Source organism: Sorex fumeus, unplaced genomic scaffold (assembly GCF_029834395.1).
Source record: "Sorex fumeus unplaced genomic scaffold, SorFum_2.1 ptg000041l, whole genome shotgun sequence".
NCBI classification, from domain to species: domain Eukaryota; kingdom Metazoa; phylum Chordata; class Mammalia; order Eulipotyphla; family Soricidae; genus Sorex; species Sorex fumeus.
This window is the reverse complement of record NW_026606098.1, coordinates 9,311,740-9,326,827: the sequence shown is the minus strand read 5'-3', so window position 1 is coordinate 9,326,827 and position 15,088 is coordinate 9,311,740. Positions and strand designations below refer to the sequence as shown.

Below are 15,088 nucleotides of genomic sequence, written 5' to 3'. Positions count from 1 at the left end.
GACAGTCGCAGAGGCCCGCGTGCCGCCTTATCCGGATGGGCTGGGTGCACTGTGGCATTGCCTGGATGTCTCCCCACCACCACCCCCAATCTCTGCCCCCCTCCCCATCTCCAGCCCTCTCTGAGGGGCTTAGGCATTTTTTGGGGGTGCTGCGGCTCGCGGGGGGTCCTGGAGGCTCAGTCTAGCCCACAACCCAAGACCACTTAGCTATGCCTTGGGTAACTGAGGGACCTGCTCTTGGCTCCCTGGGCACAAAGCAAGGCCGGCCTGAGGATGTGGGTGGGCAACAAGCTCCGTGGCAATGCGTGGGGGACGCTGGCTTCTCTGGATCCTTAGTCCTTCCCCTCTCCCCTCAAAATCCACACCTGGCCCCTGCCTTCTGGGTAGTGGCATTTTATTGGCTACCGTAGTCAGCAGCAGCTGCACCAGTAGATGGGGGTGGGGTTGGAGCGTCACCCCACACCTGAGCGAGGGGCCCAGCATTGAAACATGGGGCACCGTGCCCCACACCAAACCCCGAAAGATCTACTCCTCCACGTTCCACTGAACCGAGGCCAGGAAGGTGCGAATCTCCATAGGTCTCAGCTCCACAGCGGCGGGATCCAGCTGGGCATAGGCAGGCCGGGGCTTGGGGTGATCGTCGTCTGCACAGATGCAGGGAAGGAGGAATGAATGAAAGGCACAGACTGCCAATTTCACCCGCCACACCCCCACTGGCACTCAGGGCTTGGAAGCAGCCAGATGCCCAAATTCAATCAAGCCCAGCCCATTTCCAGCCCACACATGGCTTCTGCGGCCTGAACACCCGATCTTCCCATCCCCTGGTGCCTGACACCATGGCACAGGGTCATTAAGTTGGGGCCCATGGGTCCCCTGTCCCACAGTAATAGAATCTCATTTTCACTTTTATTTTTGGGCAACACCTAGCGGTGCTCAAGGCTTACTCCTGATTCTGTGCTCAGGGATCACTTCTGGATGTGCTTCAGGGACCCAATGGGGTGTCGGGGATTGAACCCGGGTTAACATACTGCAAGGCAGATGCCCTACCTGGTGTTGACTTAAGATAAGTTAAGTTTCATCTTAATTACTGGGGCTGGCGCTATAGTTCAGTTTCAAAAAACCAGACCAAGCATGCCAAGATTGATTCCTGAGCACAGAACCAGGAGTAACCACTGAGCATTCTTGGTTGAGACTCCTCTCTCCCAATAAAGAATCTTCTCTTGTGGATATTTTCTGGTTTTTGGGGTCACACTCAGCGATGCTCACGGGTTATTCCTGGCAGTGCTTGGGGGACCACATGGGATGCTGGCGATTGAACCCGGGTCAGCCGCGTGTGAGGCAAATGCCTTCCCCACTGTGCTACTCTGGCCCCACCCCAAAAAATTTTCATCTTAACTCCAGTCTCACATCCCCCAGTTTCATGGCTAGTTAGCTAGTTTGCTGACCTTGAGCCCCCTAACCTAGACCTGAACATTGTCCCCGCCGTGCCTACCATCCTGGCCCCTCAGTTCCCACAGACACAGGACCCCACCTGTGCTAACAGTCCACTGCAGCCGGGAGGCCTTGGATAGGAGCTGGTTGGCAGCCAGCGTGGTCTCTTGCAGCTGGGTGATGCTGAAAGTGGTGAACAGGTCCTGCAAGCCGTGGAAACGGTGGGAGGGGGTGTGAGACTGTACATAAATCGGGTTCGTTCATCCCTCCCCATATCTCTTGCGTCTCTTGTCTCCTGCCCATCTCACCCTCAAGTCCAAGGTCACGGGTGAGCTCAAGTTGCGGCCTGCATCCTCCCCTACAGCGAACTGGTGCTCGAAGCGCAGCAACAGCACGTTGGGGCCATGGCGGGCCAGAGTCAGGAGGTGCACGGAGGGCGGCAGCTCCCGGCGCAGCCCCGAGAACTGTGGAGGAGTCGTGGGCGGGACTGAGCCAGGGGCGGGGTTTACAGGCAACCGTGGGAGGGGCAAACGGTGCGTCCGCCAATGGAGAACTGGGGCGGGACTTAGGTGGGCGGGGCTCCGGCGGGCTTAAGGGAATCCGGGTGCAGAGCTGAGTGTGACGGAGCAATAGGACCGTGGGCAGGGCGCTCGCCTTGCACACTGGAGACCTGGAATCGATCCCGGGGTACCCCACAGGGTCCCCTGAGCCCCACCCGGAGGGATTCCTAAGCACAGCCGGATATCGAACCCCAAACCCAAAAAGGACTTGAGTATCCTAAGAGGCGAGCCGGGCTAGAAGGGTCCTGGCCCAGCCGAGAGGGGCTCCCCGAAGCCCGTTAAGGCGGGTCCCGCGGCCGTCACCTGCTTGCGCGGAGCACTGCTGCTGTAAGCGGCGCTGGGACCCGTGGACAGCACCAGCTGCGGGGAAAGGATCTCCTTCTCGGCCTGCAAGCGGTGGCCGGCGGCCGCGGTCTTGACAGTGTCCAGCAACAACAGGTGGCGCCCGCGTACGAGCTGCCCCGAACTGTCCTGCAGGGCTTCCCCGACTCCGCGCGCATCGTCCTGCAGCAGCCGACGGTGCACCTGGAGGGAGGCAGGTAAGGATGGTGGTGGGGGAGGAGGGGTGCGGCTCGAGGATAACAGGGCAAAGGGAGGGGCGAGGCCAGGCCAGGTCGGGGCGTGGCTAAAGGCGAGAGGGGGCCAGGGTGCTTGTCTAGCACGCCTCCAAGCTGGGTTCATTCCCTGGCACCCCCAATGGTCCCCACAAGCCGGCCAGGAGTGATCCCTGAGCACCACCGGGTGCCCCCATCCAAAAAAAAAAAGTTAATACATCTGGGGGTACGGGGTGGAGGAATAATACAGTAGGTGGGTCATTTGTCTTGCTGACCACCGACTCAGGTTCGATCCCCGGCACCCTGTATGGTCCTTGATCCCTGAGTCAAAGCCAGGAGTAAGCATGAGTACAGCTTACAGTTGTGCCACCCCCCCCCAACAAAAAAAGTGTTCCGGTGAAAATGGGGATCTTGGCTCAGTGTCCACTACAAATGTGGTGCCTAGGGAAACAGATGGCTAGGAGGCTTGGCCAGGGAGAGCCAACAGGGAAGTCGAAGGCGGGGCTATGGAACTTGGACCCACTCACCATGAGTTCCACAGAACCATCCATCAGGCTGCTGCCGCCCTGGGAGCGGTCAGTCAGAATGGTCAGCTGTGTGTTCCCATCCTGGGGAGCAGGGGGACGATCAGAGTGAGGAGCTGTGGCCAGAAGTGAGAGAGAAGCGACCCCGCCCATCCCAAAGGGTGTCAGGAAGCAGCCAGAGGGGCAGGACCTTGATGTAAATGCGGGTGCTGACTGGATAGTAGTTTCCGGCCACTGGTTCTGTCTGGTTCAGTGTCCAGGTGTCCCGGTGATCCCGCCTGCAGGCAGAGGGTTGGGGGGCTCAACCCTCAATTCAACTCACTCCCCCCGCCCCTTGGGATCAGCAGATGACCCCATCACTTCCCCATGCCCCTCAGAGAGGCCTGGTCAGCCCACCTCCTCAGCAGGATCTCCCGGCCATTGCTGTCGGTGTAGAACTTCCCTCCCGTCTTTAGCGGTGTGTCGAATCGGCTGATGACTTCCTTCCCCCAGCCATCTCTGTGCCCAATGGGATGCAAGGTCAGGTGGCCCAGCTCTCTCTTCGCCGCCCTCACATCCCCAGGCCCCGCCTGTGCCACTCACCCAACTGGGATGGGTCCCACTGTCCACTCGAACTCCAGGTACCGCTCTCCTGGGTACAGGCGGACCACTTGGGAACACCAGGAGGAGAAGTTCTGGTGGACTTCCTGCACCAAGACCTTCTGTGGATACATGGGAGTGAAAAAGGTGTGAGCCTGCATCTGGAGGAGCCCAGCCTAGGAGGTCTGTACCTGAGCCACTCCCACTAAAAAATGTCATGGGGACCTAGCCACCTCCCCGGCCTTGGCTCAAAGGCAGGCATGATGGCTGGAGCTTGTGCAGCCACTTTGGGCAATGAGGTGGATGTGTTGCACCACTGCCAAAGCTGAGCCTCATCAGCCATGAAGGAACCTCAAAGATTCCCCCGGGTCCCAGTCCTTTGCTCTGGCATCACTTCTGACAGCTGACCTTCACCAGGCGGGTTTGAGCCCAGTGGCTCACAAAATAGGGCTTCTGACTGTCAGGTCTGAAGATGTAGGCGCCTGAGGCCTGCTGGCTGACGTTGTTTCCAATGCTGGCGTTGTACCTGGGGTGGGGGCAGGTGGGAGTCAGAGAAAGGGCGCCATACCCCTTCCTCCCCTCCTTCCCCCTGCAAACTTCTCTCACCAGTAGAAGGCTTGCTGAACTGGCAGCTCCAGATTCTTCTCCAGGTTCTCTATGGCCACTAGGAGCCCTGACTCACGGTCAAACCTAGCCCGGATGTACTGGGCAGGAGGAAAACAGTTAGTGGTAGTCATTTCTGTGTGGCCTCCTCCCTCTGGGGGCTCAGAACAACTCCTGCAGGGGCCAGGAGGCAACTGAGTGGGAAACAGCAGGGCTCACATTGCATGAGACCCAAGTTCAGTTCCAGGTATCCCCTCCCCCCAACACACAGGACTAGGGCCCATGGCAGCCTGCATTGTCTCTAGCTCATAGCCAATGATGCTCAGGAACTATTTCTGGCTCTGTGTTTAGGGGAAAACTCCCATGATGCTCAGGGGATGTTTGTGCTGCTGGGTCAAACCCTGATCTTTTTTTTTTTGGGCTTCTTTGGGTCACACCAGCCGATGCTCAGGGGTTACTCCTGGCTTTGCACTCAGGAATCACTCCTGGCAGTGCTCAGGGGACCATATGGGATGCTGGGAATCGAACCTGGGTCGACCATGTGCAAGGCAAACCCCTACCCACTGTACTACTGCTCCAACCCCAAACCCTGACCTTTTGCATGCAAACGCTGCGCCCAGCCTGCTGAGTTGTCTCTCCAAGCGTGGCCCATGACAATCTTTATTATTTATTTTTGGGTTTTGGGGTGCTTGGGGTTAACTCCTGACTCCGTGCTCAAGGATAGCTTCTGGAGGGCTCAGAGGAGTGTATAGGATGCCAGGGATCAACACTGAATCAGCCACACACGAGGGAAGCGCCCTCCCTGCTGTGCTATTGCTCTGCCCTCCCCCCCCATGGAAGTCTTAAATCAGCTCTAATCACCCCCTTGCACCCCTGATCCCCAAAGCCTGCTCTGACTAGTCACCTCCCGCCTCCACCCTGCAGGCCTGTGGTGTCTCTATTAACTTGCAACTTTCTACTTCCACCAGCATTAATGTGCCACTGCCGAGGGTCACCCCTGATCACTCTGGGGCCTCGGGACACGTCCTTATGTGGGGAAGTGCCATAGCACAGGGGCAGGTGGTGACAACACGGCTGCCAGCCTGGGGGAGGCCCCAGGATGAGCCCAAGGTCTTGCCGTCACCATGACACCTCAAATTCAAATTCGTCACTGTACAGGCAAAGGGATCTGATGGGGTCTCACCTTAATTATTATTATTATTTTTGGCTTTTTGGGTTACACCCGGCAATGCTCAGGGGTTACTCCTGGCTTTGCACTCAGGAATCACTCCTGGCGGTGCTCAGGGGACCTTATGGGATGCTAGGAATCGAACCCGGGTCAGCCGTGTGCTATCGCTCCAGCCCCTCACCTTAATTTGTTTTCTTTTTGTTTTGTGTTTGTTTTTGGATCTTGCCTGGCGAAGCTCAGGTCTTACTCCTGGCTCTGTGCTCAGGGAATCACACCTGGAGCTTAGGGAACCATATGGGGTGCTGGGAATTGAAACCTGGGGTGGCCACGTGCAAGGCAAGTACCCTCTCTGCTGTCCTATAGCTCCAGCCCCTCACACCTCATTTCCTTTCCTTTTTGTGTGTGTGTGTGTGTGTGTGTGTGGAGAGACACCCCTGACGATGCTCAGGATTTCCTCCTGGCTCTGTGCTCATGGATCATTCCTAGCGGGCTTTGGGGTTCCCATGGGATGCGGGGGATTGAGTCTGGGTCAGCTGCTGGCAAGGCCTCCCCTCCCCTCCCCGCTGTGCTCTGGCTCCAGCCCCTCCTCACTTCATTTTCGATGGTCATAGTGGACAGCCACAGCTTGCGGGCCGTGACGTGGGGGGCCGGGGGCTGGGGGTGCGCGTCAGTGGCTTGGACCGTGTACACGCTGAAGCCCAGAGCAGGGACCGAGGCCGAGAACAGCAGCTCCTGCTGGTCCAAGTCGAGGTTCAACACCACCTTGAGGAAAAGAAAAGGGGAACTGAGGCACCGTCCTGCTCTGAAGTCATGCTTGGGGTTGTGGGTAGCGACCTTGGCAGGGGGATGGCGATGGGGTGCCAGGAATTCTGAGTTCAAACGTCCAGATTCATAATGGCAGGGTCAGGAGGGCAACAAGGGGGGCGTGCGGTCACTGAGGGAGAGGGTGTGGGGGAGAAGACTGTGTTTACAGCTCCAAGTTTCATGGGGGAGATATGAAATAAAGAGGTCTCCCTTTATTTATACCCAAGGTGGGGGGAAGGAGCTTTTCCAAGGGGGTGAAGCTGATCTTAATAGCCATCTGTGAAATTTGGCATCGAGAGTGAGGGACAGAAGAGAACTCGCCCCATGGGGGCAGCTGGCTGGAGATGGGGGGAGGGGGGCATGCAGAACCCTGGGGTGCAGTAAGGAGTGAGGCTATTCATGAGATGGGCTCACTTCACTGGGCACCGTTTTGTCCTCGGGGTCCTTCACAAGCGCAGCTCTAGTGCTGATCGGCAGTCGGACATTCCAATTCACTCTGCGTCCCAGGGGGTTGTAGAGGGTCACCTGGAACTGGGATGAGAGGCCAGGCCTGGGTCAGATGGGCACCTGGGCCTCGAACGCCCCTGGGGGTGTCCGAGCCCTGGCCTGAGCCAACTGCACTGCACTGGTGGGGCCTTCAAACACAGCACCCCGCCCCGACTGTTCGGGCCGTCACCCCAACCCGCCGCCCGCCCCTTCCAGGCTCACGGTCTTCTCCCTCAGGGTGATGGGGCACCGGCTTATGTTAAGGTAACGGCAGAAGCTGAAGTTCTTCTTGGCGCCGCCGAGCTGGGCCAGTGCGTTGCCTACGAGCACCTGGGGAGCAGCAGGAAAGATGCGTGTTTCAGGATGCCCCGCCCCTCCTCCTCGGCCCCACCTGTCCCCTCCAGTCCTCCGGGGCCACATTCACGGACCTCTGTCTCCCTCCTCTCTTCCAGGCCCCGCCCTTCACTCACAAGCCCCGCCCAGGAAGCCTCCTAGGACACACCCACCACCACCACCAACTATGCCCCACTCCCTGGCTAGGTTCCCTCTACAAGCCCCAACAAGGGAGCCTCGTAGGCCCCACCCATTAACCACGCCCCACACATGCCCCCGCCCCTCGTCCCCCAAGCCTCGCCCCTCCTGCCACAAGCCCTGCGAAAGAACCCTTCTAGACCCGCCCTCTACCCTTAACCACGCCCACACTAGCACCTTCCCCTTACCCTATGCCCCACCCACTATTCTTAACCACGCCCCATTTGTCCCGCCCCTTCTTTCACAAGCTCTGCCCAGAAGCCCTCTTGGACCCTCACCCCCATTATCTCTGACCATGCCCTGCCTCCTCCCCACCAGCCCCGCCCAGGGAGCCCTCATAGACCCGCCCACTACTCTTAACCACGCCCACACCAGCACCCGCCCCTTACCCCATGCCCCACCCACTATTAACCACGGCCCATTTCTGTCCTGCCCCCCCCTTTTTTTTTCTTTTTGGGTCACACCTGGCATGCACAGGGGTTAGTCCTGGCTTTGCACTCAGGAATTACTCCTGGCGGTGCTCAGGGGACCATATGGGATGCTGGGAATTGAACTCAGGTCGACCGCCTGCAAGGCAAACACCCTACCGGCTGTGCTATCACTCCAGCCCCAGTCCCGCCCCTTCTTTCACAAGCTCTGCCCAGAAGCCTTCTTGGTCCCTCTCTCTCATTATCTCTGACCACGCCCCGTCTCTGTTCTTTTGCAGGCCCCGCCTCCTACCCCACAAGCCCCGCCTAGGGAGCCCTCCTGGACTCCACCCACAATTCCATGATTCGCCCCATTCCCGACCCCGCCCCTGCCTTTCAGGCCCGCCCCCTGCCCACCTCACAGTTGCTCCAGCCCCTGGCCAGCTGGCGGGCATAGTCATTGGCCACGTGCTGCTTCGAGGTGCCAGTGACAGCGTCGTGGTGCTGGAGTACGGCCATCGCCTCATCTGAAGGGGGACATGGGACCAGGTGGGATCTCTATAGCCTGCTTGGGCCCCCACCCAGCAAGAGCAGTGACAGGTCCGTGTAGAACGGCAGGGTCGGGGGTCGGGAAGCTTCTGTTAGGTTGAGGATGGTCGGACTCGAGGTGTCCGGGGCCTCTGAGGCGGTGCGGGGTGGAACCAAGCCTTTTCCTGGGTCCCAGGGGTGGGGGGAGATTGAAAGGTCGCGTCTGCCTGCACCACCTCCCAGGGGTGACACCTACTGAGCGTGTTGCTGTTTCCCGATCCATAGGGTCCCTTGTTGGCGCGCTGACCCACCATCGCCTCCAGCTGGTTACACACCTAGGGGAGGGCAGGGGTATGTTGGGGCACCAGCCCTTGGGCCGCCCTCTCCACCCAGCTGCTTTGTGCCCCCAACCTGCTGAAACTTGTAGCTGAGTCGCTCATAGCGCTTGAGGGCGGGCCGGCTGGTGAAGTAGCCGGTCCAGAATTTGTGCGGGCCATCGGCATATGGGAAGAAGTCGTCCCTTTTCACTGACCTGCAGGGCAGCAGCGTTGCAGGCACTGGGAGTCAGTCCCGGCCGGCAGGGCATACCCACCGACACCCCAATTCCCCCAGCGCCACTCCTCCCCAACTACCAGGTGACGTTGGCCTTGTTCAGCTCCCAGAGGTAACAGGCGGGCGTGGAGTAGAGAACGTTCACGCGGCTCCCACTGGCCTGCTGCTGGGGCAGGGGGACCGTAAGCCCTGATAGCCCCCAGCTCTGGGGGGACACAGGTGCTCAGGACACCCTCACTCACTCACACTTACATCCACTATCACTCACTTCTGTTCTCTCCACAGAAGACGGGCCTCGTGCAATGCAAAACCTTCTTCCCCCCGGCCCTGCCCTGGCAGATGGATTTTTGGTTTTAGGTTGGGTTTTGTTTTGCTTTTTGGGTCACACCCGGTGACGCTCAGGGGTTACTCCTGGCTCTGCACTCAGGCATCACACCTGATGGAGCTTGGGCGACCCTGTGGGATGCTGGGGATCGAACCCGGGTCGGCTGCATGCAAGGCAAGCATCCTCCCCACTGAACTATTGCTCTAGGCCCCCAACAATCCTGGCAAAAATCCAGGTATGCCAGGGCTGCAGCGATAGTACAGCGGGTAGGGTGTTTGTCTTGTATGAGGCCGACCCGGGTTCGATTCCCAGCATCCCATATGGTTCCCCCAAGCACCACCAGGAGTGATTCCTGAGTGCAGAGCCAGGAGTAAACTCCTGAGCATTGCCGGGTGTGACTCAAAACGAAAAAAAAAAAGGATCCAGGTATGCCTTGCAGTGCTGGCCTGTGTGGGTTTCTGAGGGAAAGGGGCCTCAAGTGGAGAAGCCGTGGGGCTGGAGTGATAGCATAGCAGGTAGGGTATTTGCCTTGCACACAGCCAAGCACGGTTCGATTCCCAGCATCCCATATGGTTCCCCGAGCACCACAAGGAGGAATTCCTGAGTGTGTGAGCCAGGAGTAATCCTTATGCACACCCGGACGTGAACAACCCCCCCTCAAAAAAAAAAAAGACTGACAAAAAAAAAAAAGTGTGGAAGACAGGTCTGAGGCCACACCATCAGCTACAAAACCTCCTCAGCCCTGTGTGTCTCTGGCAGGCAGAGCACCCTGTGAGAGACCCAAGAACACCACACACACACACACACACACACTCACACACACACACACACACACGCACGCGGACCTGGGCATTGACCAGGCGGATGAGCTTGTCCAGGTTCTTGTACCACAAGTTGGCATTCTCATACTGGAAGTCGGAGCCCATGGTCATCACGATGTGCTTGGTCCGGTAGTGCTGGCCCTGTGTATGGGGGGGGGGGTTGTGGGTCACAGGGGTGCTCAAGTCACGGCTGTGTCCTAGGTGATCCATGGGCTCAGAGTGTGGGTCCATAAAGGGACAAAGATAGGGAGATTTGGGGCTGGAGCAATAGCTCAGTGGGTAGGGCATTTGCCATGCACGGAGCTGACCCGGGTTCGAACCTGGCATCCCACAGGGTTTTTCGAGCACTACCAGGAGTGACCAGGTGTGGCCCAAAAACCAGAAAGAAAGAGATGAGGATCTTGACATGGGTCTGAGAGCCACAAGTAGTAGCTGCATCATTGATTCTGCGTGCATCATTCATTCTCTCTGGCCACCACCAAAGGTGGAAGAATGGGTGCCAGGCCATGGCAGCTCATGGGGGTGCACTCCAAAAGATCAAAGAACTCTTTTCACAAGTGTTAGGGGACCCCAGAGGCCAGCAACATGGCTCGGGCGGCAGAGCGTGTGTCTAACAGAGATGTTCTCCCCCGTACTCCCACCTCACCCTGCAGGCGACACTGTGGGCCCAGATGGCCAAGACACCCATAGCAGAAGGGGAAAATAATAATAAGGCAGGTGCCTCTGCACTACAGATGTATTTACCACACCTCACTGCATAACCGTTTCAGATCTTTATACTCCCCCTTTTTTGGCAATAACAGGGGGCAAGGGCACTGGAGAGAGATACTACAGCGGGCCAGGCACTTGGGGACTGGAATTGACCTCTGGTGCCACAGATGGTCTCCCGAGCACTGCCAGGCATGATTCCTGAGCACGGAGCTGGGAGAAAGGCCTGACACAGCTAGGTGCGCCCCCCACAAAACAAAACAAAAGTAAAATGGCAACAATCATGCAATGACATGATCGGAAGGGCCCAGGAGGCTAGGGGCCCAAGCCGCTTCAGGTGGGGCAGAATCTGTCTCCACACGCTGGGTGGTGGCTTACCTGGACAGCGGCCAGCTTCAGGAAGTACGTGACCATCTCCTGTGCGTTGAACTCGGGGCTCTCCTTGTCCTCCACCAGGGGGCTGTCGGAGCAAACAGTGTCCCAGCACATGCCGTCCGGCGGGTTATACATGTTGGGGAGCACACCTGCAGAGCACACCAGGCTTGCAGGGTCAGGGAGGAGGTCTGGGGACCCCAGACCTACACCGGAGCCAGAGCTGTCTGGGTGCTTCCAGACTCTGCCTGTGATAGGTTCCGGAATGTTCTGCGCCAGGGCATGAGGCAAATGCTGGGCCCTAGGGGCTAGGGTCATGGCTCAGGGGCTGGAAGACAGGTCAGCACCTCATGCCCCCAGCACCTCGAGGGTGACCCTGAGCACTGAGCCACAGAGTAGCCTTTGATTTTTATTTGTTTATTTTTGGGGTTCCACATGGCGATGCTCAGGGCTGACTCCTGGCTCTGTGCTCAGGGATCCCTCTGGCGGTGTTAAGGGGACCCTATGGGATCCCAGGAATTGAACCCGGGTCGGCTGCGTACAGGCGAAGGCCCTCCCTGCTGTGCTATCGCTCTGGGTCCCAGGACTAAGATTTGCGCATTACCAGGGCATCGCCCCCCTCAATCAAACCAAAGCAAACCACCTGGGCCCAGCCCGTACCAGTGAAGAGGTCGGCTGTGGGGGGCTGGAGGCTGTCGCTACCCCGCCACACCTGCTCCATCTCCCGAGTCGCCTTCCGCGCCACTTTATCTTGATAGTCGATGCGTCCCAGGAAGAAACCGTCAAAGCCCATCTGGGGGGACAGGGCGGTGGTGGGTGGGCAGAGTCTGAGGAAGTCTCAGCCTTTTCCCCACCCTCCGGAGGGAAAACTGGGAAACACCCTCCCCATTTCAAGGCACAGGGAAGTGTCAGAAGTTTGTATTTTGGGGCTGGAGTGATAGCACAGCAGGCAGGGCGTTTGCCTTGCACGTGACCGACCCGGGTTCGATTCCCAGCATCCCATATGGTCCCCTGATGCACCTCCAGGAGTAACTCCTGAATGCAGTCAGGAGTGACTCCTGTGATCAATGGGTGTGACCCGACCCAAAGAGAGAGAGAGAAAAAAGAAGTTTGTATTTTGCTTCTGGGCCATACCCGGAGATGCTTAGGGTTTAACTCCTAGCTTGGTGCTCAGGGATCACTTCCAGTGGTGCTTGGGGGACCTTATGGGGTGCCTGGCATCGAACCAGATTGGCCGCATGCACAGCCAGCGCCCTCCCTGCTATGCTACTGCCGTGGCCCCACGTCAGAAGCTGGGAACCCAGCTCAAAACCATTACCTCCTCCTCCAGCTCAGCCTGACCCCAGGATTCCCCACAGTTGGGGGTACCATGCAAGAAGTCAGAGTCACTACCCAGGAGAGGGGGGCAGTAGAAACACCCCACACAGGGGGGAACCAGCATCAGAGCACCCAAGAGCCAGGCCTCAGCTCCAGGTCAGGGGCGGTCAGGGGATGGGGCTTCAGCCAGGAATTAGTCCAGAATGAGGGTAGGGACAGTGCTGGGTATCCAGGTCACTCAAGAGGTCAGGCCTGTCTGGAAGGACAGGGAAGGGGGGCCCTGAGCAGTTCAGCCAGTGACCAAAGGGCCTGGCTCTCACCTGAGCAAACAGTGAAGCCTGTTCCCTGGAGTGGCCAAAGGGGTCGATGTGCCAGGCCACTAGGGGGCGCCCGTCCACGCCGAAAGTGTCTTCCAGGAAGTTAAGGCCCAGGGTCATCTGGTCAATGATGGCTCCGTAGTGGGTGGCTGCCTCGTCGTTCATCACCCAGCCACCGTTGGCAAACTCGAGGCGCCCTAGACAATGAGGGGCAAAGTTCGAGTCGTTATCAGGACTCAGGATGTGGCCAGGATTGGGGTTGCTGCATATAAGGTGCATCGTCAAGAGGGTGGGTGATGGAGGGGTCTGTCCTGGGTTGGAGTAGCCGGGGGGTACAGAGGGAAACGGGTCATGTAGGATCCAGCAGAAGGGGCCATCGGACGTGGGGTTTTGCTGGATGCATAGGAGTTCTCCTGTACAAAGGAGAATCCCAGGCAAAGGAAGATCTTGTGACAAGTTGTTCAGACCCTGATCATATCGCGCCGCAGCCAACCACAGAAGAAGCAGAAATAGTCAGGGCTTCCTCTTCTCACTTCCTCCTGGCAGGCTCACCCTGGCGCACCAGCTCCCGCACGACTTGCTGCGTTGCGTTGGTCTGCTGGTGCCACCAGCGCGCGAAGAAGGCCATCTCTACGTAGACGAAGCGACGGGAGGGATCCGCCAGTAGCTCAGAGATGACTGAGTCCAGGATGTACTGCACGCCCGCATGCTGGATGTCATTTCTGACTGTGGACACAGGAATCAACGTGCCATCAGGGGTGGAGGGCAGCCCAGGCTGGCGGGGATCCAGGAAGCATTTCAGGGGCTCAGTGGGGTTATAGGGATCCCTGGGCCCGCCACTGCCTTCCACTCTCTACTCACTGCCGTAAAAGTATTGGTCCACAGTCTTGAGCCAGCCCACATCATCGTGAGTGTGGGCTATTAGGTGTACGTTGAGCATGTCTGGCATCACACGGGGGCATGTCTGCATGGGGACCCCAAACACAAACCTGGTCAGTAATCCCCCAGGGAAGAGGTATGATGGGGCAGAGGCAGACCGGGTAAATTGTTTTGTTTCCTTTTGCCACACCCAGCAGGCTAACTCCACACGCTGAGCTCAGGAATAGCTCCTGGCAGGATTCTGGGGTTCCTATGTAATGTCAGGGATCGAATTCCGCGTGGGCCACGTGCAGAGCAAGTTCCCTAAACCCGGATCTCTCTGACCCCGGCCAGGCTAGTTTTAACCAAGAAATCAGCTGATTCAGAGGGAAGGGGGCGGAGGCCCCTGGGGGGAGGGCGGGGAGAGAGATATCCTGAGACCTAGCCCTTAGCACTATCCCTCAGGGCAGCTCGAACGCGGTCAGCGGAAAGTTAAGGACTTTGCGGGGTCGGAGAGAGAGTCCAGCGCGAGGGGCTTGTTAGACAAAGTCCAGGTGATGCCCAGAAGCCGGGAAGCAGGTAGGACAGTCGCAATCCGAAGCGCTCAGCGACCCAGTCAGACCGCACAGTTATCTGAACCCTCCGCCGCGCGCCCCCAGAACAGACCCACCCGCGCCCCGTGAACCCCACCTCGGGGCCTCCCTCCGGCCGGTGGACATTTCCGCTCCTGGGCCCCACTCACCTTGTAACCCGCCGCCCGGGCGCCGGGCGCCGCCAGCAACAGCGACAAAAGGAAGCAGAGAGGCGGGAAGAGCGGCCGCAGTACGCGGGGGTTCGTGCAGGGACCCCAGGCGCCCCGGCCGCCCCCAGCACGGACCCTCGATGGCCACGCGTGACTGCCCATGGCTGCGCCGCCGCCGCCACTTCCCGGGGTTCCCGGGCGCGACCCTAGTCGACAGAATGCCCCGCCCCCTGGAGGTTCAGCCAATGGGTGCTCCAGGGGGCGTGGACAGGGGCGTGGTGAAGCAGGGGCGGGGCGTCATCGGACCTGGGCTGAGCTCAGCGCAGACTTAGCCCCTTCGTGAAGCTGGTTTGCCTAAATGAGTCTTTAGTTTGCTTGTGGCATGGAGCATCCCTTATGTCCCTGTGCGAGCAGAGGTCGTTTTCCTAAAGGTGTGCCCAGGGAACGAATGTAGGGGATCCTGGGGTGTCCTCTTCTAGCTTCAGGCTAGGTTTGGATGGGCCCTGGTCACGACCTGGGGGCATTAAGACCTTGGGTAAAAAAACTGCACTCAGCCTGTCCCCACAGTTCCAGTCCCTACCAGTCCAGTTTGAAGAGATAACTTCACCCCTTCCTGTGATAAGAAAACTCAGGCATAGGGCCAGATAGATAAGACAGCAGTTAAGATGCAAGCCTTGCATGCAGTACCAGGACTGACCGTGCATACCACTTATGGTCCCCTGAGTGCCCCCAGGACTGATCTCTGAGCACAGAGCAGAAGTAAGCCCTGGGCACCTGGACAAACTACCCAACAACTTAAAAAAAAAAAAGTTCAAGTCCTAACCGAAGCAAGTTATCTGCTGAACTGTCATTTGCAGGTAGCTGGTTTGGGCCAGAAAGCTTATGAAAGAAGCACAAGTGA

At 58.5% G+C, this 15,088-nt stretch overlaps 1 protein-coding gene across 1 annotated transcript; it reads right to left on the bottom strand.

The window, feature by feature from the left end:
* Positions 1-293: 293 nt before the first annotated feature.
* MAN2B1 (mannosidase alpha class 2B member 1) lies at positions 294-14,400 on the bottom strand. The gene is made up of 24 exons (XM_056119250.1): positions 14,188-14,400; positions 13,449-13,551; positions 13,140-13,313; positions 12,591-12,784; positions 11,614-11,746; positions 10,960-11,105; positions 9,898-10,014; positions 8,808-8,890; positions 8,587-8,707; positions 8,432-8,510; positions 8,065-8,174; positions 6,932-7,039; positions 6,638-6,754; positions 6,011-6,181; positions 4,255-4,352; positions 4,057-4,174; positions 3,652-3,770; positions 3,466-3,567; positions 3,260-3,347; positions 3,073-3,153; positions 2,295-2,516; positions 1,740-1,895; positions 1,532-1,634; positions 294-644 (listed from the first exon to the last, which is right to left on the bottom strand). Exons 1-24 carry the CDS (start codon positions 14,347-14,349, stop codon positions 526-528), a joined length of 3,024 nt encoding a protein of 1,007 aa, XP_055975225.1. The 5' UTR covers positions 14,350-14,400; the 3' UTR covers positions 294-525.
* Between the last annotated feature and the right edge of the window lie 688 nt (positions 14,401-15,088).

Bases quoted from the DNA above. Each gene is read 5' to 3' on its own strand.
- MAN2B1 (XM_056119250.1), bottom strand. From the start codon at position 14,349: ATGGGCAGTCACGCGTGGCCATCGAGGGTCCGTGCTGGGGGCGGCCGG. The intron at 8,511-8,586 runs GTTGGGGGCACA...GCCCTCCCCTAG, and splicing joins TCAGCTACAAGTTTCAGCAG to GTGTGTAACCAGCTGGAGGC. The intron at 3,348-3,465 runs GTGGGCTGACCA...CTCTGCCTGCAG, and splicing joins CGGGAGATCCTGCTGAGGAG to GCGGGATCACCGGGACACCT.